A 25,541-nucleotide genomic window follows, 5' to 3' on the forward strand; every position below is an offset into this window, starting at 1 on the left:
TAGTCATCTAAGCTGCTTTCTTCTAATAACACAAGCTGGATTCTTACACCTTATAGGAAGCACACATATAGCAAGGGATTTAATATTTTAAATAATTTGAAATATTGCATCAGCCTGTAGGTGACATTTAAACTTTTTCTTCCAAATGACAAACGCATATTTCAGCATGTTTTTGTTAGTTGTTTGCGTCACAGTGATCAAGTAAAATGATTTCCTATCATTAAGCATGGTGCGCTGTGGTTGAGCGTTATCAGTTTGGTATAGCTCCCCTTGGCTGTAGCTTCAGGTGATGCACCTCTTGATCGCGGTGCAGCTCCCTGGTGAAAATGTCAAGGTTAATCCTTGTTTCTGTGCTCAACCTGCATGTGTAAATCACATTCATCACGTCCTGACAGGATGTCATTTAGTGTCCTTGCTCACAGGGAATTCTTCCCATGATACATCAGCATGCAGTCCCGCGATTAGACATGATAAATACAGTCAGCCTAGCCTAAATGCACGGAAAGACAGGTACATGCAGAAAATGGCTGGCATACTGAGCAGCATTGTGTGTGTGTGTGTGTGTGTGTGTGTGTGAATTTGCGCGCGCAAATTCATTGATGTACTTGTGTGAGTGTGTCCCCCTATGGCCGCACCATCTGCCCCTTTCCCCCCTGACCCTGAAGGCAGCACAGTCACAGAGCTCCGTCAACATTTAATGATTTTAAATTAAATGTTTTGGGCTGTTGGTTGAATTATGCAAGCTATTTGAAGGCTTTGAAGGAATTTTGAATAACGTTAGCCAATAAATAATGAAAAAATAATGCTTAGTTTGCAGTACCTCCTATGCACTACTCAGATAGGTAATATGTCCATATGACCGTTAATTGGAATCATATTGTAACAAAATGATCACAACATTCTTTGAATAATTCAATGCATTTTTGTCTGCTGTAATGCACTACAATGCAACACAGTTTACTGACTGGAACATCGATTTGATTATCAATATTTTATCAATATCGTGATACTGATTTCAGGCATAGTCTTAATTTAGCTTTTATATTATTTTAGCTTAGAAACTTTTAGAACTTTTTTCTTTTTATGGCCTTTATTTAAGAGGACAGCTGAAGATAGGAAATGGGAGAGAGAGAGGGGGAATAACATGCAGCAAAGAGTAGCGTGTTGGACTCAAACCTGGGCTGCTGGGCTAAGGACTGAGCCTTGGTATGTGGGGTGCACGCTCAACCAGGTGAGGTACCAGGGCGCCCCAACTTTTAGCACTTTTGATTAAAAAAAAATTACTTACTGATGAAATCGATTATCGTTGCAGATTAATTTTCTGTTCAATCGACAATTTGATATAATTAGTCAGCTGTAAACAATCGAAAAATTACAACAACAAACGTCCCAGAGAAATATCAGGAAGCTAAGTGACACTTACCTGCAGGTCATTTATCCTGTTAAGGGTTTCTTTAGTGTCACCCACTATGTCACGGCCAAGTCATCGTCTCCAAAACTTTAACTGAGCCATCATCACACCCTCTGTATCAGTGTGTGAGAGAATGTGTTCTGCAACCTGTTCCCTCTAATGAACTGCTGTATATACACACAATTGTAAATGGTGTGTATTGTCTCTGCAGCCTCCAGCCAAGTTCCTCCTACCTGAGGTCAGTAAAGCTGACTACGGCAAGAACTGTGTGGTGATCGACCTGGACGAAACCCTCGTGCACAGCTCCTTCAAGGTATTTTTACCACACGCACACACACTCAAGTACACGTTTAAGTATATAGACACATCATCTTTTCAGTTGTGTCAGGCTGTTATTTCCCAGCCTGAGAGGGATAATAGGATAATACAGAAATAAATCCTGAAGATGCCATTCTTTGCTGTGAACACGGGCATGATGACAATTAGCATGAGGTGCCACTGAGCTAGTACACATCAGGTAATCACAGGAAAGTGTGTCCGTTAGGGTATTATGGCCTTCATACGCCAGATAAAACAGGGGAAGGTGAAAAGGAGGCTTAACTGTTACTATAATAAGGTGTTGGCATGGCAACCAGCACATGCTGAGCAGCTGTGCATCATGCAATTCATCAGCGTGACTAGTCGTTCGGCAGGAGGTACCTACAGTAGCATCTCTGTTTTGTAGAAACTATGTACAGTAACTCCAGAATGTCTTCTCTAGGAGTCATCCACACACACACTAAATAAAATGGAATGTTTTTGTTTGTTTATTTGGACATAACCTTTTTTAAGAATTGAATTGATTTACACTGTAAGATCAAAGAACTGTTCTAAAACCATGGAGATACCACATTTTTAAGGTGTCAGTACATCGCTGTGCATTTGACCTGGAAGTGTTTTTCAAACATGACATAAAGTTGTAAGCAAGTTACTTCCAAAATGTAATACATTATAGATTACTAGTTACTGTCATTTGAGAGTAATTAGTTATATTACAATATTACTGCCTTTGAATTGTAATGCTTTACACTACTTTTGCATTACTTTTGAGTTACTTTCCCCAAAATAACAGCGGACGTTTGACTTGGCAGGTAGCTTGTGAATTTCACCACCGGATCAATAAAGTCTCCTCTTTATCCACTTTAATACATCATAGATTATTCATAATATTTTGTATCATTAATATGAATATGCAAAGTAACTAAAGCACTAAAAATAGAAAAGTAAAACATACAATAGGCAAGTAGGAGAAAATGAAAATACTCATCTTAAATGTACCTTACAGTTGTATTGAAGTACGGCATAGTTACTTTCCACAGCCGATAAAATGCAATGAGATTTACGTGTAGCAGTAGCAAGCCTAAACATTAATTCCCGACATGTTTCTATCTGTCAGCAGCTCGGACACACTGCTGTCCGCGCTTACGTACCGTCACCTGTTGGGACACAGATGTTGTCTGTACCGTTTCTGGTTCGGACTCTGACCACAGGAACAGTGACGGGACAGCTTGCTTCAACGCAACGTAATAACTCCTGAAAATAATGTCCATCTCGCGAATGTATCTGTCTCTGCAGTCATCTCAACCATCGAAAACAGCAACAGGAAATAATACTCTTTTTTTTTTTTTTCTGTGAAGAAATGTTTCGCGGTTGGAGGTGAATTCTTAAAAAAACAAAATACCACTAAATGTTGCGTTAAAATACATTGCAACTCGCGTTGCTGAGATTGTAACTGGTATAAGATTACCGAAATTTAATTAGTAATGCGTTATATTACTGCGTTACAGCAAAAATGACTGTAATTGAATTTTTTACGCGTTACTCCCAACAATGATAATGACAGATGATAAATGATTAAGGCCAATGGACTTCTGTGTCTCACCGTCAAAAGTTCTCTCTACTGACAAACCTGGAACACTCAACCACATTAGCACAGCTGTGCCTCGGCCCAGCTGATCTTGTTATGTCTGTGTGTACTGTATTTGTGCCTGTGTGCATTTTGTCCTCAGCATGAGAAAGCCAGAGAGGTATGCAACAAAATCGCTCAAGGTGAAGCTGAAGAACCTTTTGTGTTTGCTGTAGGTTTTATTCAGCGGTGAAAGGAAACCATTTGTTCTTAAAGAATAACTTCCCAGAAAAGTACATTTTCATATGACTGGGAATTAATTTGCTGTGGAAAGTCAAAGGGAGTGAAAAATGTACACACACTGTACTGGACCCGCCCATTACAGTCACAAGCCAGCAGTACGGGGCCACACACACGTACATACTCACCCACACACAAGGGTGTGTCCAATACAGTGTACTGTAGCCTTAAATAACTGCGGGATGAATTTCGCAGAAATCATGGATCTGTTCTGATAGTCTGAAGGGTTTTATTTTCCTCCCCTGACAAAACAAGTCAGAAACTCGTTTTTTTTTATTCCCTGATGGAACTCAGTTACACACCGCATACACAGTCCATCAAAATGCATTTAGCTCAGAGATCAGTATGCAGTATGAAATGGAATCAGGCAATGTTATAAATGAAAATCAGTTGGGAGAGGAAGAGAGTGAAACAGAAAGCGACACACGCGCAGCACTTTCAGTTCCGTTCAGAAGCCTGCAGGATTTCCTGTCGATTATTTATTTCTGGAAGTGAAGTATCAACATGTGAAGCACTTTAATTATAGAATATACAAGTCCCCAATGGGAATTAGACAATTAGTGCAGGAAAAACGACCATAACTGACAGATGGACACAGACTAAAAAAGAAACGTTACATAACGCATCACATACTGTATGCTTTATCCTGTATCTGGGATGAAAAGATAATTCCTGGGCCTGTTCCAGGATTATCTCTCGTGTGTCCTCGATGTGTAAGAATGACTGACAGGATATACTGTATATGATAATAATAGTAAAGCTTATTTATGTAACACCAATGTTATCTAATGTTACAAAAGACTGAAATAGGAATAAAATAAAATACAAAATAGTCAAAACACAGTTTAAGGCCAAAGGTATGTGGACACCCTAATGTTACACCCATACGTGATTGTTAAACATGTTCATGTATGATGCACAGTAATAGGACATGTTTTAGGAGTCAGGTTCGGACAATGATGCCAAATGATTATTGTGTATGTAAAAGAAACGGTGGATCACAGTCAGACTGTGATCAACAGTTGAAACAATCCAGAAGAAGTTCCCTCCGTCAAGTCTGTTGAGGTCAACACAGGTTCAGGAGAGATCCATGAAACAAACACTCTTCGTTGTCCCCGTTTACTTCATCCTTCTCCCTCCATTTCTCTCACACATACATCCTCCACCCTCCATTTCCCATGTCTCTCACCGTCTTGGAGCCGGCTCATTACTGAGCAGCTATTGTGTGTATTCAGTCTTCAGATGATGGAGTGATTCAGCAGAAGAGTAATCGGTAGAGGACAAGTCTGTCTCTGCATGTCTTCCTCCAGCTGTGTGTCTCTCTCCTCTTTCTCTTTTCTCTTTGTGAAAGTTGGACTAATGCCTGTCATTGGTTTGGCTCATTACTGGTTCTGTTTTTAGTCAAATCAAAGCTGCAGTCTTTATGTTTTCTGGTGTAAACATTGACCAGAGCTGAATTACAAAACGGATCCATAGAAGCACTCACATCTGTCTGTCATCTGTCTGGGATCTGGATCTTTGATTGTGTATTAAGTCACTCTTGCATCACCAAACGTCTCTAGTACAGTAGGTCTATTGTTCCCCTGTCACCACCATAATGGTCATATTAGACAGATTAAACAGGTGACGTGGAAGGTCAACATGCTGCGTTTAGTATTCCTACAGCAAACACCCCCTCTGCTGGGTGGCATTGGACTGTACCTGCTAACAGTAGCTTTGAATTTACACTACAATCAATAGAAATGTGGGTAGGTTTATATTCGAGCATGGCTGAGTAAAAAACCTGTTACACTTTACTTTAGGTCTCCCTGTTTAGCATTTATAAGCAGTAAACAACCATTTAATACATGGTTTGTAACACAATAATGTAGTTGTACACAGCCATGAGGACATTTTGAAGTTTCATATCTATTATTAGAACTGTGTTTTACTATATTGGGATTTATTGAGCGATCTTATACAGCAGCCTCCACTAATGGATGCCCACAGTCGGAGTTATATCCACTTACAACTACCTTATAGTGTGTTATAAAGCATGTATTACATGTTTATATAATGTCTATGAATGCTAAATAGAATGAAAAATATTGTTGCTTTATAAAAATGATTATGCCATGACATAGAATATGTAATTAAAAAACATAAACAGCATGTCAAATTTGCAGTAAATATAAAAGAAAGGTAAACAAAAACAAATTGCAGTAACACGACTCTATCTTAGTTAGTTTTTCCGACCTGTTTACTGTAATTGAAAAATGTATTCAGATGCTACAACATCTTAGCAATTAAAAGTTGTTATACCATAAAAATAAAGAATCTATCAATCACTTGTATGTGTCGCATGACATTGTATTCTATTCTAGTAGCCTAGCTTCGTTACTCGACTTGATGACAGCATTTGGTTTAATCAGACAATTACTTTTCAGAGAAGAATCATCCTAAAATGTTTATACTACTTAAAGCTGACTTTGTAGAGTAGAATTGTGTAACTTAAAAATAGACAATAACTAGTTTGTCTAAGATATAAAGTCATCTCAAGCATTACTTGACCAAATAATAATGATGTTGCAGATTTTCCTGCATTCTTTAAATATCAGTGGAGGAATTACAGTCAATTCAGCCTTTAACATGATACTTCTAAATAATCCTCTATTCTTTTTTTATGTCTACAACAAACCATCCAAACAGGTGACAGCCGGAAAAGCTTTCTTCGTGCTTCTTAGATTTTTTTTTTAAGTCGCCTATTTTCTTTCCTTTCCCTTTTCTGAAATGACACCGCCATGCCTCCCACCTAATCCTTTCATCCTCATCTTTACGCCCTCCACTTGTCTTCCACCTACAACCCTCCGGCATCTATCTTCCTCCACCCCGTGCACCTCTCCTCTTTCTTGCTTTTAAAGATGACACAAGTCGGCACTCCTGTCCTCGTTCTCGTCTGTCATCTTGTTGAGCTCCCAGGTTTCTCCCCGGAGTCTCACTTGTGGTTTTTATTTAACACTGAGACACAGAGTGCTGGAGCAGAAGGAACCACAGTATGCTTAAAACCTTCCTAGTTGGCCTGAGGCACATTATAGGAGTATTTTACCTTTCTCTATAACCAAAAATGTGGGCATGTGGTTTAGCTGCTACCTTTCAGATTTGTGCTGTTTTGAGCAAAAACACCACAAGTTTTGAATCCTTTCTTTTATTTTATTTTTCTTCCCTCAGCCCATCAGCAATGCAGACTTCATCGTTCCAGTGGAGATTGATGGGACTGTTCATCAGGTACTGTTGCACTGATAAAGAGGACTTCCAGGAGTAGGCTTGAATAAAATGATATTAATTTATAAGATCTCCCCTGGAAGCTGCAGCTCCATTTCTTTCCTTTAATATTTATTATTCTCTATTATCTCACAGCTACATCGAAAGTGGGACAGCTCACTGAATTTATTTTCTTCTCTTTGTCTTTTCTCCCGCTGTAAAGATAGATGGGCTGTGACGTGACTGTGTCACCTGGTAAACAAATGTCGCAAAAGAGTGTTAAAGATACTGTTTAGCGAGCAGCAGAAGAAATTCTTTACTGATTAGAAATGTGTTTGTCTGAGAGAGAAATGACAGCAGAAACAGAGGCACCCTTTTCACCTGCATTGTGACGAGGCTTGTGCTTCTGTATAAAGGTTTGTTTTCTGCCTCCTGTTTGAAGCAGAGGCAGCTAGACTGTAGCTGTGACCTGGTTCAAGTAATCCAGGATAGGCTTTCTCTATCTGTCTTGGCCTATGCTTGATTACTTGCACTTGGGGGCAGCAACTAACCACTGAAGACCTGCTGAAGAGGACAAAGACGAGCAGAAATGGCAAATATGATCACAGAGTAATGCCTGTTGTTGTGAAGGGCTTGAACATGTGTAATCCTCCCAGGTTAGATAATTGCATATATTTATTTTCAAAGTCTCTTATTGGCTTCAAATATGGTTGTAACACACATTTTCTTTTATAGGATAAACGGGGTGATTTTAGAATAAAAGCATTTGATATTAATAATTACATTCAAGATGTATGATGAATTATATATATGTAGACTTAGAGGTTCACCTGGAAAGACATCTGTTACACATTGCATTTTATTAGAATTCTAAAGGTATCAAATACAACAGCTCATTACAGAACAGTAATCCAACTAAATCAGTCAAATCTGCGTGGTTTTTGGTGAAACAGACAGCGTAAAACTGTAAAAAAAAGTGCAAGAACAGAGATGTATTCTAACCCTAACTTTTTATTTTCCTGTCTTTGTTTCAGGTGTACGTGCTGAAGAGACCCCATGTGGACGAGTTTCTCCAGAAGATGGGGGAGCTCTTTGAATGCGTCCTCTTCACAGCGAGCTTAGCAAAGGTTTTGTTCACATGTTTTAACACTTAATATGACAGTCACAGTGATGGCGCTTCACACAGACCGTATTAACCTAGATGGCTTTTTGGTTCGTTCAGTACGCTGACCCTGTGGCAGACCTGCTGGACCAGTGGGGGGTGTTTCGGGCCCGGCTCTTCAGGGAATCCTGTGTTTTCCACAGAGGAAACTACGTCAAAGACCTCAGCCGGCTGGGCCGAGAGCTCAGTAAAGTCATCATCATAGACAACTCACCTGCCTCCTACATCTTCCACCCTGAGAATGCAGTACGTCAGACCTAAAACCTCCATTATCCTGGACTTGTGGCATCCTCTGTTCATGCTACAGTCGCTGTGTTGTTTTTGCACATCACATACAGTATGTATACAAGTGAAGTAAGGCTGGATGTTGTGTTTAGGTACCTGGAAAAGAAATGTCACTTTTTAGGGGTATACATATATTATCTAGAGTCTTTTTTTTTTTTTTTTTTTTTTACTGTTTGAGCCAGGAATGCTGCTTTTGTTCACACTTTAGTTGCAAGAGTTTCAGAAATCTTAATATCAATTCCTGTTGACGTCTAAACAATGAACATTTCTAACAGATTTTTAAGGTGAATCTGCATATATAAATGGGAGCTACAATGAGACTTTATGTATTATGGTGTGGTTTTAAAACCCACAAATGCTGACTAAAAATGGGGTCAAAATACACTGTTACAACAGAAATAAGTTAGTTATAAAGTTACTAATAATGGTAAATGATTATACTTGCTAGGCGTTGTCAGTTTTAATCAGCTTTGTTGTTTTAGAAACGGCGTTGAGCCAGAGGCAGTGTTCTCAGTGTTATGAGATTTCTCTCCTCTGTGGAGAAGTTGCTCAGTAGAGCTGCTGCCACTCTTCATGCCTTTGATGCATTTCGCCCATTAATTATTTACACAAAACTCGCACCATCTCCACACCTATAATGCAGCACTTTAGCATCGACTGTCGGCTGTGTTTTCTCCCTTCAAATAAAAAAAAGCTGTCTTTTCCTCTCTCTCCACAGGTCCCAGTGCAGTCCTGGTTTGAAGACATGACAGACACTGAGCTGCTGGACCTGATTCCTCTGTTTGAGGGCCTCAGTAAGGAGGAGGATGTTTACAGTCTGTTACAGAGCCTGAGGAACAGGTAGCAGACGGCAGATCCAGCTGGTCCTTCCTGCCTTGGCTCCGCTGCACGGAGGCCTCACCTGGCTGCCACGGCCCCGCAGCCCGGCTCCCATCCTGCAATCGGCGCTGGGAGTCCCACCTGTGGCTCCCAATCTGAGGACCTCAGGCAAACGCTCCGGTCATGATGAAATCTAGAGACAACAACTGTATGGATTCTTACCATGTCTGCATTCTTGGACTCTTTGTACAGGACTCTTGACTGACAAAAGATGATATCACTGTATGTACATACTATATGTTTCTAAGCAAGACATACATAAAGTAATTTTTCTATCAGAGAGCGGAGGTTTTACTATTCTATCAAGTAATATTTTAGTTACCAAAAATAATCCGGACGAAGAGTTTTTTTTTTCGAGAATGGGTGACCTTATAGTTCTTTTGTGTTGAGCTGTGCTATGCAGGCTGTTATATCTCGTCTGACCTTTTATTTAAACAACTGTGATTTATCTTCTCTTACAGAATGAAGTGCCTTCATTACTGTGCTGATTTTGTTGTGTCAGGTTATGGGGTGCACATTTTTATGCTGCATATTTACTCAAATCTCCAAATGCGTATTAACTAAATCCTCCTTAAAGTAAAGTTGGAAGTAAGTCTTTGGTAATTGTCATTTAATCTGAGAAAACAGAAAAGAATACATTTCTAGAAATGTATCCAACTAGCCTCTTAGACCCGGATGATACTTTGCTTTTGAATTAAGCAACAATGAATTGTTAAATTTACCAAAGATTTCTACAATTCAATGTGATTTGTAACTGAATGGCGTCATTTGATCCTTGACAGTGACTGTAAATGGATAAACCTTAAAGACATTGAAACCCCACTTTATTGTTGAAAAAAAAGAAAAGAAACCTTTGTGATGATATCACCATCCACCAATAAATGTTAAACTTTTGAGGAAGATATAATAATTAGCTTAGATTACATGAAATAAAATTATATTTATTGGGGAAAAGGGGGTTGGGTGCATTGTAAAGACTGCTGTTGAAATCGGACTGTACGACATTATTAAAGTTGCAGGTTTGCACACTGTCAGTTTGTACCATGGTGTATTTAACAGACCTTAAAGCTGCTATATTTCATTTTTTTATATTAACATGGAATCAAATGACTATATGTAACGTGAAACGAGGCGCTTGTAATGACAAACCAACAGAAAATGATCACCCGACTGCTATCACCGAGACTGTATGTCTCCGATGTATTCAGTAAAAAAAAAAAACAAGGCCCATCACAACCACTTATCTCCTGTCGGGTCGGTTTGTTACAATGACTGACAACTTACAGAGCCTTCGCAGTTTACTCACAATACGTAATGATTTCATTTTTGTCTCGCGCCGGGAACACAACTACTATTTTCAACACTAAGTCACAGACATATCAATGCTTCACCATCACAGCTCATCTTTGCATGCTGTAGTCTGTTTGCATTTGTCTGCTGCTCAGCGCTACTTCACATGTTTCGGTGCTCTGATTGGTTATAGTCCCATGCAATTGCTTCCAGAGTCATTTTGGTCTACGCCCGTTGAAAATCAAAAATGAACTGAGAGGTTCCAGGCTAACTCGCATTTGCAATTTGGTCTGGCGATGTTAGGCTATCTAAATAGGTATTTTACTTTAAATTGTCACAAGTTTGAGATTCAAACTTCATTCCTGACCATGGAAAACAGCAATGGACAAAACAATGTAACTCATGAGGTTCATTTAGTTGCTGGTCTGGAGCTCTTGATCATATCACATGATCTCAGTTGTCATGGAATTGTGTTTGTTGTGTTAGTTGTGTGCCACTGCCAAGTCCTTAAAGTGCTCAGGAAAAACGTTTGATCATACAATCAATACATTTTACGTAATTTAAAATGAATTCAACAAATGCGGAATCACGGCTAAATAACATCCTAAAAGTACAATGTGCTTTATTACACACGCATTTAAGAGGGCGCTACTGACTCCTTAAACAAAGGTTTTAGCATCATTGTCTGCTAGGTTCAATGATCTGCAGCTACATTAATAATATGGATATAAACTGGTTAATGTGCAACCAAGAGGAGCTAAGCTTCAAGTGATATCTTGATGTGAACTTTTAGCTTCCGCTTACGTAGCAGCCACTTTAACTGCAGCCGCTTTAACTGCAGCAGTGGATTAGGCATTACAGAGCATATTGTTCAAGCCTGAAGAACTCTTGTAGAGGCGTTTTTCTCTTAATTTTCCTCTTGTCCCTCAGCTACGTGGGGACTGAAGTTTACCACGTTGTTGAAATGATCACATTGTCATAATGGAGCCCAGGATTGAATCTAAAAATGAAAAGCCGTGGTCAAAGGTAAGAAAAACTTTCAGCCTGTTGAATTGAAGCTGTTTGTTAACAAGAAAACCAGGTTAGTTACGTAACAATCTGTTTTTCAGATTTCCTGGCACGGATTGTGTGAACTATATAAGACAAAGACAAGTGTATTAGATGTATCCCTGATACAGAAAACATCAGCAGGGTGCCTCATCCATGATTCAGGCACTGACTGCTACGTGCAACAGAGGAAGTTTACAGATTGTTTACACAGTTTGGAATATTTGGTATGACAGCAGAAGCAGGGTTTTATGCTTTTGGTAGTGAAATACCAGAGCCTTGGTTTTGTGATTCGTCAGTTTCAAGGTTATACTTCGCTGTAAAAACAACTCAACCACAATTTATTTCTCTTGCATGTTTCCTTACAATTCAGTGTTGTGACTACGGATTAACATCCACACTCTGCAAAGACTCTTCTTGTCTTAATACTTCAAAAAAAGTGTGCAAATCACTTTGGATACAGCATGTTAATCATCTCCACATTTAGAAAACAAATGTAAACACAAGCTGCCAATACTTCCTCTTTTGGGAGATCAAAGCCCAGAGCTGTAAACCTTCAATAATGTCAAGCGTTCCTCTCCCCAATTGTATGTGTGAGTAGGCACAGAATGAGAGACTTAGCCACAGAAAGCCTCTGATTCCTTTCCAATACCACTCGGAGCTCCTTGAGTCCAATTCCCCCATCTGCTAGGTGTAACAGTTGTGGAATGAATAATTGGTGTCAAGTGGCCCCTGTAATGCCCGCTGTGCTGCTGGGGGCTCAGCTGAACATGAACACAACTCCGGCTGGCTACTTGAAGCACAATCAGGACCTCGAGTGAGGCTTAAGTCTATCTCACTTCAGGTAAGGATGATTTCCTCAAGCATCTTGACTTTGTGCTGCATTTCGCAAGTCTAGCTCCTTAATTCATCCTTAAACCAAGCCAGAATCTCCACTTCAAAACACTTTTTTTCTTTTTAGAGGGGGCTGGGAAACAATGTAGGAAGGGGCGTATTTAAGGTGGCTGCACTGTAAATATTGAGGCAGGAAATTGCAGGTGTGTTCAAACCTGGGTGTGGAGACAAATATCCTACACCCAGCCCTCTCCGCCTCACACGCTCCAGATTGCACACAGGAGGGAAAGCCAGTGGTACTTTATTGCATAAAGACATTAATTTACTAATCTACCTGCACAACTTCTAGGAGACATCGAGGACTTCACTCCGCCAGACACAACATAAGGTAAGATCCATACTTTTATTTTGGTGACATATTTCACTTGATCGTTTTTTTTAATCTCCTCATCTATTAGGCTACCTTTATATCAATATATATATATTATATCACTGCAGTTTGTATTGAATAAGATCTTTATTATCATATTTGTTGAAGAAAATCTTTAAAACTGCTTTTAATTGTGTCATATTAAATGGAATAGCAGGTATTTAGAGCATTAACAAAGCTCATTGTTGATGCTGAGTCAATGGACACCGCAGGTTAATTGAAGTGGAACCAGTCTTTCCTGTCACAGTGATTAATGCAATGCTGGTCTTCAATTGATCTTTTCAGGAATTATTTGTTTTTCATATATATTGAATACATCTGGTTGCAGAGCACGATGGTTGTTTTTCATTCACAACAGAGTTGCCACGACAGCCATATCTGGCAAAAAACGTCGCTATCTAGTCAAGTAATATTTAAAAAGTTCATGCAGGAATTTTTTATGATGAAATTGAGATAATAAACTAACTAGTAAAAGTGGTTATTTCATCACAAATAACTTAAAAAAAAACTAAGAATATGATCCTGCTCTTTAAATGTATAGTTCATTTACATGTTAAATAGTATATGCATACTGAGGGAAACTGTCATTTTAGTTACAGTTTGATATGTGCAGTAGCCATGGGTGCGGCCTCTCCTTTGCCCAGATAATAAAAGGAACTGGTCGATAGATGTTTGAGTCAGTGAATGGGGAATATGATGATGAATGGTTTCCAGCAACAGGAAAGATTCTTCTGTTCTTTCTAAAATTTTAATAATGTAACATTTCCAAACTTTGTAAATCATTTAAATATTTATTGTATTCATTTGAATGGGACCATGAACAATATTGGACATAAATATTACTATTTGATATGTTGTACCAGAGATGGCTTAAAGCTCATTTTCATCAACAGTCATTTTGTAGGTCACAATTAAAACATACATACAAACAATGGCAGAACAGCACTAAACAAACAAGACAGTTAATACAAAATTATACATAATGCATTATTACGACAGCACATTATAATGTATGTGTCAGCAATAATTGTATGTTAAGCAAATTAAAAGCAATTATGTTTGTATACAAAGCCAAGAGTTGGGTCATTTAAGCAGACCTTTCAATTTGGCTTTAAAGTGAGATTATGTAAATAGAAATAAAACAATCTTACTCTTTCAAATAAAAATTCATAAGCAATAAAAACACACCCTTGCTCAATTTAGTACTCTCAGGAGTGAAACTGCTACAGCCCCACTTGGACACAGCTTATGGTGGCTGTTACAATATGCTTTAGCATTTAGTGTTAGCTATCCCATAATTGTTACATTTGGCAACTGTGGCTATGCTTTATAGAACTTCAACTCTTTATGTATTATGTATTACATTTTTGTCGTAAGACACGACAAAAATGTTAAGCCCAAGCCCTATCATGTTATTTCAATCTCAACCCTTTTTCTGTTTGTTCTGTGTGTCACCTTTTATCTGACATCTTTATCTGATTACCTGAAAACCAGAAACTTGATAATGTTAATAAAGGGTGTGGTTAACATCCTGGTAGAGTACAACTGTCTCACCTCACCTTACACCACCCAATCCATCAATCACTGCCCAGCCAGAAATTGTATTCTTACACCTGTAGAAAAGATTAGACTGTGTGTATGAGCCAATGAATTATAGCTGGGTTATTTCCCTGGAGATTGACTGCAACCACAGCTCCCCCAGCTTTTTGCCAATTACATCATGTATGCGTGGACCCTGCATTTGCATTTATGATATGTTGCCGGCAGCGTCCCATCGAGCCTGTTTCCATACAGCGTGTCACCGCTAAGCCTACATTCTCGGCTCAGCTTGTGATACAGTGTGTTTGCTTATCAGTGCTGTTGTTTCTGATATCTGAGTCAAGAGGCTGTTTAAGCACCACTGATTGCAGAACTTGCATGTTGCTATGGCGCCAAGATGACAGTCATTAGGCGGATTAGAGGTGTTTCGCTGTCAGAGATCCAATCCTCTGAAATGGTTCACTTGTCACTTTACAGAAATCTGTTTCCAGTGAAAAGATAGGGAACTCGAAGGATGAGCGATGAGGAGGAGGTTTCAAAAATACTATATTGTTCTGTTAAAGTTCTTGGGAGGAGTTGCAATTCAATATGTGTTTTATAATATGCTGTTTAAGGTTCTAACACATACTTAATACCATGACCATGAGCAGTGGTGGTAGAAGAGTTCAAATCCTCTCAGCTTTACTGAGCATTTCATAGGTCATTGTATTGGTTTTCCACTCTCAACTTTATTGTTTTGATTCACTTTTACGGCAGGTAGCCTTTTTCTTTAGCAGAAATGCTATAAAAAAAAAACCTGTTCGCTACCTGCCCAGCACCAAACGACATACAAAGTTATATGACTGAACATAGTGGAGCCTTTAGCAGCTAAAGAGCCAGTATTTCCCTCAGGAGTTGGTGGAGACCAAAACAGAGCTAAAAAAGAGTGAGTTTTGGACTAATGTTATTCCGTATGTGCTGGATGTGTTTTTCTATAGTAAACATTTAGAAAAATAAAGTATCAAAAGTACTTGCTAATGCAGAAATAGGGCCCTTGTTGATGTTATTAAGTATTAATGTGTAAGATGCATTTTTTGTTGTAGTTGGTTGAGGTAGAACTAATTGGAACTAATTTATCATGCATTTAATGGTTTCATTTTTAACAACGCATCTTATGAACTCATCAAATGTTTTGTATGTAAAATCTTATATAGAATAGCTGTCGCCAAATCATTATGGTGCAGTAAAAGTACAATATTAACATGAAAAATAGTTAAGAAGTGAAGTATAAAGAAGCTAAAAATGGAAATACTCAAGTAAAGTACAAGTTTAGTTGTACTTTAAAACTGCTCTTAAGTACAGAACTTGAGTTACATTCCACCATTGACCATACATCTTAATAGAATATTAGCTATTGTGCTTTAGCACACTAAGATGTTTAAAGTTTCTGTATAACTTTTTGTTATACATCTCACCTACTTAAATGTGTCTTATTGCATAAATCACTTGTAAATATTTATATTTCTTTAGCATAAGATAAATCGTTAAACACAATGGCAGTTCTCCCTGTCTCTTGCTTTACATGTGTGTTTGTTTCAGTTCAGCAGAATGATGAATGATGACAATCAAGACACATTTAGAAATGTCAACAGACAGCCAGGCCTGCAGATATGGACCATCAATGTAAGTCAACCCTTCAACAATTTTCATATTACTGTCTATGTGGACATTACCTGTCATGTAATGACACCTGAAACATGTTTTTGTTATTTTCTCATTTAGAACATGCAGATGGTGTCTGTTCCAGCCCAAGGCTTTGGTAACTTTTTTGAGGGAGACTGTTACATTGTTATTTATGTGAGTGCAATACTGGCTATTTTCCCAAGAGGCTCAACAACACTAATGAAGTGCACGTGATTTAAGCATGCCTTGATCGTATGTGTGCAAGTGTGAGTCTTGGATCTTCTGTGTTTTTTCACCAGATAAATCAGATCAAGGGCTCAGGCCAGTCGGCTGACATCCACTACTGGATAGGGAACTCCTCCTCTCAGGATGAGCAAGGTGCAGCAGCCATCTACGTCACCAAGCTGGACGAGCACCTGGGTGGGAGTCCGGTCCAGCACAGGGAGGTGCAGGGTAACGAGTCACCGCTGTTCAGGAGCTACTTCAAAAATGGCCTCATGTAAGTCAAAGGGCTGGTGTGTGACCTAGAAGGGGGTGGTGACCAAATAAAGAAAGGGAGAGACACACACACACACACACACACACACACACACACACACACACACACACACACACACACACACACACACACAAACACACACTTGTGCTGTAATCTTCCTAAGCATGGCCTACAACAGTAATCCCTCTGCATGAAATCATTATGACACAAATTAAACTTGTTTTGTTGAGGCTTAGCAAAGAAAAGCAGTTTCGTCTCTCGCAGTTTATTAACCTATGACTTTTCATTGTATTTTTGCTTCAAGGTTATGTAACATTGAGGTTAAACTTCAAAATTAACAAAACAAGAAATGCACTCAGGTGCTTTTGTAATAACTCCCCTTCACGTGTGTGCTTCAGTTTTATGACGCTTGAACTTTGGTAATGTGCGCTGATCTCTCCACAGCTACAAGAAGGGTGGAGTGGCCTCAGGTTTTCATCATGTTGACACAAATGTCTACAACGTCCTGCGACTGCTACATGTCAAAGGGAGGAAGCATGTCACCGCGACAGAGGTATAATATAAAGGGCGATGACAGGATTTCCCTCTACCTCCCACTGGAGCTATCACAGGCTTCACACAGCCACGCTCCAAGGGGCGTTGACACTCCCTCTTAAACAAATTATGGCGTGCTTGTTGCCATAGCTGTCAAAGTAGGTGTTAATGGCCTGAGGAGTGCTATGACCGTGTGTAATTTGAATAATATGTTCCTATGGTTAGAACATTTGTTTCTCAGAACGTTTTTTTATTGGTTTTATGACAGCATGTACTGTCCATTTGAATAAAGGTGGATAACTCTCCATCCTGTTAAAGTTTGTTTGCATGTGTGCAGGTGGAGGTGTCATGGAACAGCTTTAACAATGGAGATATATTCCTGCTGGATATGGGGAAAGCCATAGTGCAGTGGAACGGCCCCCAGAGCAACAGGAGAGAAAAGCTCAAGGTAATCCTCCACTCTGATTGGTTGTAAAAGAGCAGATGTGGAAGAAGTACTCAGGACGTTTACTTAAGTAAAAGGAATAGTGTAAGTTCTGCATTCAAATGTTTACTTAAGTAAAAGTACAAAAGTATAAGCAACAAAATATACTTTAGGTATCAAAAGGATTCTTATTATTGGTGTACTAACACGTAAGTAGCATGCTGGTCGAGGTGGAGTATATTTTAAATTCTTAATAAGAAATAATTTTTTAGAAAATGATCATATGTTCTGCATGTAAAATCGGAACCTGCAAAGTAGCTACAATAGCCGTCATATAAATGTAGTGGAGTAGAAGTTTGAAGTAGCATTAAATAAAAGTCCTCAAGTAAATTACAAGAACCTCACAACTGAAGATAATCCCCATTAAAGACAATGAAAATTAGGAGCTGTACGTAGCTTTATTTAGCAACAAATATATGATTTTGATTCATTTGTAGGTAAAGTCTTGATAATAAAATCTTTCCATATTGTGGATTTCTTGTGAAGTCTGTGACAATTAACAAAAAAAGTGCATTTTCATGGTAAAACAATACAAAGCTAAATAACTCAAAACAACATTTGAGCCAGATTTTTGCATACACATTGACCTCATACATATCTTCTCTCCTTTTTCTGAAGGCCATCTTGTTGGCTCAGGACATCCGGGACAGGGAGAGAGGAGGTCGAGCTCAGATTGGTCTGGTGGAGGGCAGAGATGAGCAGGCCTCTCCAGAGCTCATGAAAGTCATGATGGCGGTGCTCGGCCCAAGAACTGGGCAGCTGAAGGAGGCCATTCCTGATGACGAACCTGACCAGGTCCAAAACACCAATGTCAGACTCTACCAGTAAGGACTTTTTCTTGGTCCGTTGCATCATTGCTGCAACATTAAGTCAATATTTCAGGCATTTAATAAAATCAAACACTGTTTTTGCTTGTGTTTCCCCTCAGCGTTTTTGAAAATAGCGGGAATCTAGTGGTTCAAGAAGTGGCCACGCAGCCTCTAACACAAGATCTGCTGCACTCCTCTGTAATTCTCTTTCATCCTTTGAATATGTTCCTTAGAGACTGTTATTATGGGCCCTGTCTCATTGTTCATTGTTTCTTTCTCTCTCACTGTCAGGACTGTTACATCGTGGACCAGAGAGGCTCTAATGTGATGGTGTGGAAAGGAAAACAGGCCTCCAAGGAAGAGCGGCAAGAAGCCCTTAACAGGGCAGTGGTGAGTTAAATAACTCAATGTACATATGTACAGTAAGAAATGCAGCTAGAGCAATACTTACTCTACATAAATCACTCTTAAAAGATTTTCTATATATTGAACTGTATAATTATTCAATATCACGGTTCTTTTATATGCGTGGATCACCAAATTAAATGGTAATAATTGATCATCTTTTCTACCAGGGCTACATCAAAGCCAAGAACTACCCATCCAGCACCAATGTGAATGTGATGACCGAGGGAGGAGAGTCAGCAATGTTCAAGCACTTGTTCAAATCCTGGAGAGATAGAGGGCAAACTCAGGGTTTTGGTACCACCTACAGCATGGGAAAGATAGGTAACAGAAATACATAACCTTTAATTAATCCACATCTGGGTCAGATAGATTTAAAAGTAAACATTTTTATCCTGCTTCTTTTCACAATAATATAGCTAATTGTAGTTCATTTTTATTTAATTTGAGCAGTTTTTATATAACAAAATTCTTCTACAATTTAATTATGAGATATATATTTTGTTTGTATATAATTCATACTTTTTTTAAAATGTCTTATTTACTTGTTTGATACCAAACACTTCGGGTTTCCATACAGCAAAGGTAGACCAAGTAAAGTTTTATACGATGGAGCTCCACGCACGTCCTGAACTGGCAGCACAGCAGCGCATGGTGGATGACGCCTCTGGAGATGTTAAGGTGAGGAAACTTTGTCTGAAGCCAAAATATGCACAAACACAAAGAGGGAGACAGACTTCAGCTTCAATGACAGAGCTGATCTGCATCATGAGAGGGAAGAATGCTAAAACATTTTACTTTTTGTCAGGTGTGGCGTATTGAGAACTTGGAGCTGGCAGAAGTAAATCCAAATACTTATGGACAGTTTTATGGAGGAGACTGCTACTTGGTGCTGTACACATATCAAAGATCAAACCAGAAGCAGTATATACTCTACATGTGGCAGGTCAGTATCATCACAGTAGGAATATTTTTATTTAAAAAAATTTTAATTTTTTTTTTTTATAAATAAAAAAAGCCAACAGCTATTCTGTATTAACTTGATTTTATGATTCTTACACCAGGGCCGTCATGCCACTAAAGATGAGATCACAGCTTGCGCCTACCAGGCTGTCAATATTGATAACAAGTACAATGGAGCCCCGGTCCAGGTCAGGGTGGTCATGGGAAAAGAGCCTCGCCATTTCCTTGCTATTTTCAAAGGCAAACTCGTCATCTTCGAGGTGCAATTTTTCACACTGAATATTTATTTAAAATGAGAGTAAAAATGCTTCATCTTTTTAATCCTTTATCTTGACTGTGTGTGCAATTGTAGTAGAAGGCTGGAGGAATAATGACTGCAAATGCTTTATTTCTCAAAAGTGATCAAGACATCATAAAGACATGAATCCTACATTGTCTCTCCTATATTACTGCATGCATGTTGTGTGTGTGTGTGTGTGTGTGTGTGTGTGTGTGTGTGTGTGTGTGTGTGTGTGTGTGTGTGTGTGTGTGTGTGTGTGTGTGTGTGTGTGTGTGTGTGTGTGTGTGTGTGTGTGTGTGTGTGTGTGTGTGTGTGTGTGTGTGTGTGTGTGTCTGGGTGTGTCTTTAGGGTGGTACAGGCCGACCTGGCATGGTCGCCCCTGACGGAGGTGCCAGGCTCTTCCAGGTCAGAGGGACTAATGAGCTGAACACCAAGGCCACTGAAGTGCTGGCACGGGCCTCGTCTCTCAACACAAACGATGTTTTCCTGCTGAAGACCGACCATATAATCTACCTGTGGTATGGAAAGGTACACGCTTTGTTATGGAACACAATTACAAGCTGAAAAAGCCTCACATGAAAACATGAATTGCGTTTGTGTGTTTGCATTTTCACACAAATCTGTGTTTGCTTAATGTGTGCTTCTGTCTGTCTCCAGGGCTGCAGCGGGGATGAGAGGGTGATGGGGAGAGCGATGTCTGATGTGCTGTCCAAACAGGACAAGCAGGTGGTGATGGAGGGCCAGGAGCCAGCTGAATTCTGGGTAGCTGTGGGAGGAAAGGCTCCCTATGCCAGTGACAAGAGGTAAACACAGACAGCAGCAATATCACACTTTTGAATCAGGCTTTTTTGTGATATTATAGCAATCTCAAGAGAAATTGGACTGGTTGGGTTTCTTGCTTAATGATACTTCAGCAAACACATATTAAAGCATTCACCCAGGCCTTGTTGTTCTCTACATATTTTCTTTTTACTCTATATTATATCATAAAAAGCAACAAAATAACAATAACAACATCCAAAATGTGCTTTAATCATATTTTGAAACAATAATAAGCTCACATTTAAATCGGCATGGATTATTTTCTTATCAAGGTCAGTGGAATATGCCCAATGTCATCTGAAATATAGTCCACACACACGCACACACACACACACGCACACACACACACACGCACACACACACACACACACACACACACACAAACACACACAGAGCAGATGATACAGTTGTGTGAGCTCTGTGTTGTTTTAGACTGCAGAGGGAGGAGCCTCCCCACAGTCCCCGGCTGTTTGAATGCTCCAACCAGACAGGTCAGTTCAGAATGACCGAGGTGGATGACTTCGCCCAGAGCGACTTGGACGAAGAAGATGTCATGCTGCTGGACACCTGGGAGGAGGTGAGAGGCAGTGGTGGACTGAGGGCACCAGCATGGAGAAAGTTTTAAGGCAGCTTTTATGGAACTGCATCATGTCTTTTTCACTGGAAGGAAACCCTACAGAGCACTATTTTATCTACCATAGGGGCATCAAATAGGGCATTTATGTGGTGGCTTTTCCCCCCGAATAATGGTGGCACAGTGGGGTGGGGCTGCCCCAGTCCATCAGTGACCAATATTTGGTACATTTTATGCGATTTGTTTCTCTTAAAAGCCCCGTCACATCAGGCCCTGTCACGGCTGGTCACGGCCCTGTGTGACAGTATTTTATATATCATATTATATTATATTGGCTGAACATGACAATGTTAGTCTCATAATATTAACATTAAAATAATAATAATTCCAAATAGGAATACTTACTAAAACTTAATTAAAGAACATAACACACATTTTGTTGCTCGCTGTTCCACTTGCCCGTACAGAACTGGGAAAAAGGGCTTTTGTTCACTCAGCCCCCCACACATGGAACATGTTGCTTTGAGTCCATGAAAAGCGCTATATAAATTCAATTTATTATTATTATTATTATTAAAGACTGGAAATTGACTGAATTACTTTCATTGAACGCTTTTAAGTCCAGATTGAGAGTCCTGTCACGGTCAGTGCTGTCACTCATCACATTATGATATAACAATTGACTATTTAAGAAATTATTCATGAATTAATCTCTTTAAATGTGTACATGAAGGCGGGGGTATATATCCACTATTTCATATTTGTAAAACTCTGGGATGTAAAGGAAGATTTTTTACAATCGTATGAGTAGCTGCCGGTTATTCTGTGCTTACCATCCACTAAAATTAACCACAAAGTCACATATTTCTTATATGAGTTACAAAACCATGTCAGATACAATCAGGGACATGTGATCAATAAAAAAATGCTATTTGTATCAAAGAAAGTCAACTTTCTAACATTTAGAAATTTGTCTGTGACAGGGCCTGACATTTTAGGGGGTGAAAAATGTCTTTTATTCAGGCATAAAAACATGCTGAGATGGCACGATATGTGTTTCTCTCTTTCTTTAACATGTCCTTCATATGGGTAAACGTTCAGATAAAAAAAAAATCTTTTTCCTTCAACGATTTTTAGAAGTGGAAATGTACCTTTCTGGTAGAATGTCCCATGTATGACAAGGATGTGTTGGCGTTGCTCCACCGTTGTAGTGTGGAAACACATCAAACTTGCTAACGCATATTTGACTGCATCAGATGTGCCAATCAAAACTCCTCCTAATGCACAAGTTTTATTTTGTATTAGTCTATTCTAATCTATTTATTTTGTATTTTCAACTTCATAGCATAAAAGATGCTTTTTTTAGATGTATAACCTTTTGTGACCTGTTGCCTTTGGTGAAAGTGTTTGTTCAGTGTAATAGACTACAGAAGTGTTTAAAATGTTCCTTATTTTTTTTAATAATGAAAATAGCTTACCAAGTTGCCAGGGGGGGAAATGATATCAGTCCCCTGCAAGGGGATTTTGTCTAAAAAGTATTAAAAAGAAAATTGAAATACTCAAGTAAAGTACCTCAATACTGTACTGAACAGTTAGCCTACTTGATTAAATGTTACAGTGCTCTGGAAGGGATTCATCTCTCTTTTTCTTCTTTCTCCTAATCTTTTCAGATTTTTTTGTGGGTTGGAAACTCAGCCAACGAGCATGAGACCAAGGAGGCATGGAACAGTGCACAAGAATATCTGAGGACCCACCCAGCAGGCCGCGACCCCGACACACCCAAAATCATTGTCAAACAGGGATACGAACCACCCACCTTCACTGGCTGGTTCAATGCATGGGATCCTCATAAGTGGAGTGTGAGTTTGTTATATGCTCTTTGATCTACGTGAGCGGCACTATATTATGTTTGATACAGTAATGCAGCATGATTAAACAATTACAAATCAATGTCATAGTATTCTATGACTGTAATTTTCCACTACATCAACACAGATGATTGAAAAGAGAAACAAATATCACGTGTGAAAGAATCATTTCAAAAATTAGAAAGAACCTACAGTCACATGTGGATGATTTATGGATTGTTTGAAGATGAAGACGACTCTGCGTGCTTACGAGTTTTTTTTTATCCTGGCTCACTTGATCTTCTCTACAGGGAGGCAACTCTTATGAGGAAATGAAAAAAAAGCTGAGTGATCCAGCATCTCTCTCACAGATCACTGTTGTAAGTGATTGGTTGACACTAATCCTTTCATTAATTGACTAAATGTACTAATATGACAAATGTAATAACGACTAATGTGTAATGTGTTCAATGACACTTTTACTAATCTGTAAATGTTTACATTTGGGATATTTTCTCCCAAATGTCATGTAAAAAAAGGATTTCACTCACCCATTTCCTACGTCTGCAGGAGCTGAACAACACCAATCTCAATAAAAGTCCTGTTGGGGTTAGTGGAGGTGGTAACAGGGCTCCAGGAGGCCCCACAAGCTCCCCTCCAGTCTACAGGTTCCACGGAGGCAATCTGTCCCCCAGACCCTCTACTCCCACCAGCCCGTCCACACAGAGAGCTCAGTCTTCTACGTCCATGACCCAGTCCCCCTCTTCTAGCTACACTCCATCATCCCCCGCTGGTGGCACTGTGTCCCCCTCTGCTGGAGGCTCTGGGATGTATCTGGACCCAGAGCTCCTCATCAACAAGTCTCCCAGTGAGCTGCCGCAGGGGGTGGACCCCAGCCAGAGAGAGGTGGGTGCAGTATTATGGATCTGTTGAAAAAACATGGAAGTCATTATGTGCTAGGTGTGATTGCTGCAAGCGTGGATGGCTTAGTGAATGTGCCTTCTTGTTGGAAAGTCACAGCTCAGATGAAAGAAGGGATGCCCTGATGATGTTATGTGCTACTGATCCAAAATGATTCCAAGGAGACACAAAATGATGCCAAAGAGACACAAAACAACTACAGAGAGACACAAAATGACTGCAAATAGTCCCAAAACGATGCCAAGGAGACACAAAATGACTACAAAAAAAACACAAAATGACTAAAAGGAGACACATAATAACTACAAAGAGACACAAAATGATTACAAGAAGACACTAAATAACTACAAAGAGACACATAATGACACAAAACAACTAGAGACCCTGTCCCCCCACCCCTATGTAAGGAAGGGCCTTTTATAAGTCTGTGCGAAGGTCCCTGTTGTTTCACAATCCTTCCATGGCTGTAAAGATGATGTGATTTAGTGGGAGGTGCTAAGCATGTTATAATCAGTGTGTGTAGCCTGATGTTATAACGCAGTGTGTACAGTAGAGGTCAGCCTGACTGTTTTCTATCCTGGTCCTCCCCTCTGCTCTGATTTCAGGACTACCTGTCTGATGCGGATTTTGAGAACCTGCTCGGAACGAGTCGCTCAGACTTCATGCGCCTGCCAAAGTGGAGGCAGAGTGACATGAAGAAAAAATCTGGACTTTTCTGAAAAAGTTGGATTACATGAAGTCGTTCAAAGGTAGCATTTTAGCTGCTAGCTGAAATATGGAATTGGTAGATGCCTTGATCATTTCCCATCAACAGAGTTAAAGTTATTAAAATGTCTACTAGAATTAGCTTAATAACATGATTGTGATTTAAAAAAAAAACTAAATCATGTCTTACACTAGGACTATTTTCAAATGTTATGCTTTATATTTATCTATATTTTTCAATGTTTTACGCAGATCACACCATGATCAAGTTTTCTCAAGATATTATGGTCATTGGCTGAATCACTTAAATTATGAATAAACACACAAAACCTTCAATCAGGGACTCGCTTGTTTTATTTGAGAGATAGTAAGATTTGTTTTACAGGAAATACTTGATAATGTAAACTAAGGTTCAATATGTTAAGATCATGTTCACATATGGTAGTTCATTTCTTGATACAGTATGTATAAAGTATGTTACAAAAATGAAAACATTGACAAACATTTTGGAGCAGTCCGCTCTGCAGGGCATACAAAATGAATAGACACCTGAACACAGACATGTGTGACTCTCTCAATATCATACTTTTCATACTGTTGCTCCAAGTGACCAACATCATTACGACATTAAAACTAAGAAACAGTTAGGTGCTTGTTGTGCTTCTTGACAAATACATTGTTTCCATGAGCATGATTTGTATGATCCCGAAGGGAAATATAAAACCTGTAAAGAA

General features: G+C 39.2%; 2 protein-coding genes across 6 annotated transcripts in view; both read left to right on the forward strand.

The window, feature by feature from the left end:
- The window catches only part of ctdspla (CTD (carboxy-terminal domain, RNA polymerase II, polypeptide A) small phosphatase-like a), a 32,467-nt gene extending 22,271 nt beyond the window's left edge, over positions 1-10,196 (forward strand). For all 3 annotated transcript variants that reach the window (XM_039790543.1, XM_039790544.1, XM_039790542.1), the window contains 5 exons: positions 1,623-1,724; positions 6,804-6,860; positions 7,871-7,963; positions 8,059-8,244; positions 9,002-10,196. In XM_039790543.1, the coding sequence (XP_039646477.1) occupies positions 1,623-1,724; positions 6,804-6,860; positions 7,871-7,963; positions 8,059-8,244; positions 9,002-9,127 (564 nt within the window). In that variant the 3' untranslated portion in view covers positions 9,128-10,196. The remainder of the gene's footprint in view (positions 1-1,622; positions 1,725-6,803; positions 6,861-7,870; positions 7,964-8,058; positions 8,245-9,001) is intronic.
- A 1,086-nt stretch (positions 10,197-11,282) lies between these two features.
- vill (villin-like) lies at positions 11,283-25,452 on the forward strand. Of its 3 annotated transcripts, none has more exons than XM_039789923.1 (21): positions 11,283-11,478; positions 12,683-12,721; positions 15,881-15,964; positions 16,064-16,138; positions 16,264-16,463; positions 16,908-17,016; positions 17,335-17,445; positions 18,100-18,305; positions 18,410-18,488; positions 18,582-18,680; positions 18,866-19,019; positions 19,276-19,376; positions 19,504-19,641; positions 19,760-19,918; positions 20,287-20,466; positions 20,596-20,741; positions 21,193-21,337; positions 23,005-23,193; positions 23,493-23,561; positions 23,752-24,087; positions 24,708-25,452. In XM_039789923.1, the coding sequence occupies exons 1-21, from the start codon at positions 11,434-11,436 to the stop codon at positions 24,819-24,821; spliced, it is 2,778 nt and encodes a 925-aa protein (XP_039645857.1). In that variant the 5' UTR covers positions 11,283-11,433; the 3' UTR covers positions 24,822-25,452. The 3 variants fall into 3 exon arrangements, with proteins under 3 accessions (XP_039645857.1, XP_039645858.1, XP_039645859.1); XM_039789925.1 differs by lacking the exon at positions 11,283-11,478 and adding an exon at positions 11,555-12,343; XM_039789924.1 differs by lacking the exon at positions 23,493-23,561.
- Positions 25,453-25,541: the final 89 nt, after the last annotated feature.

The sequence above is a fragment of the Perca fluviatilis genome, chromosome 22 (assembly GCF_010015445.1).
Source record: "Perca fluviatilis chromosome 22, GENO_Pfluv_1.0, whole genome shotgun sequence".
In the NCBI taxonomy this organism is placed as follows: Eukaryota; Metazoa; Chordata; class Actinopteri; order Perciformes; family Percidae; genus Perca; species Perca fluviatilis.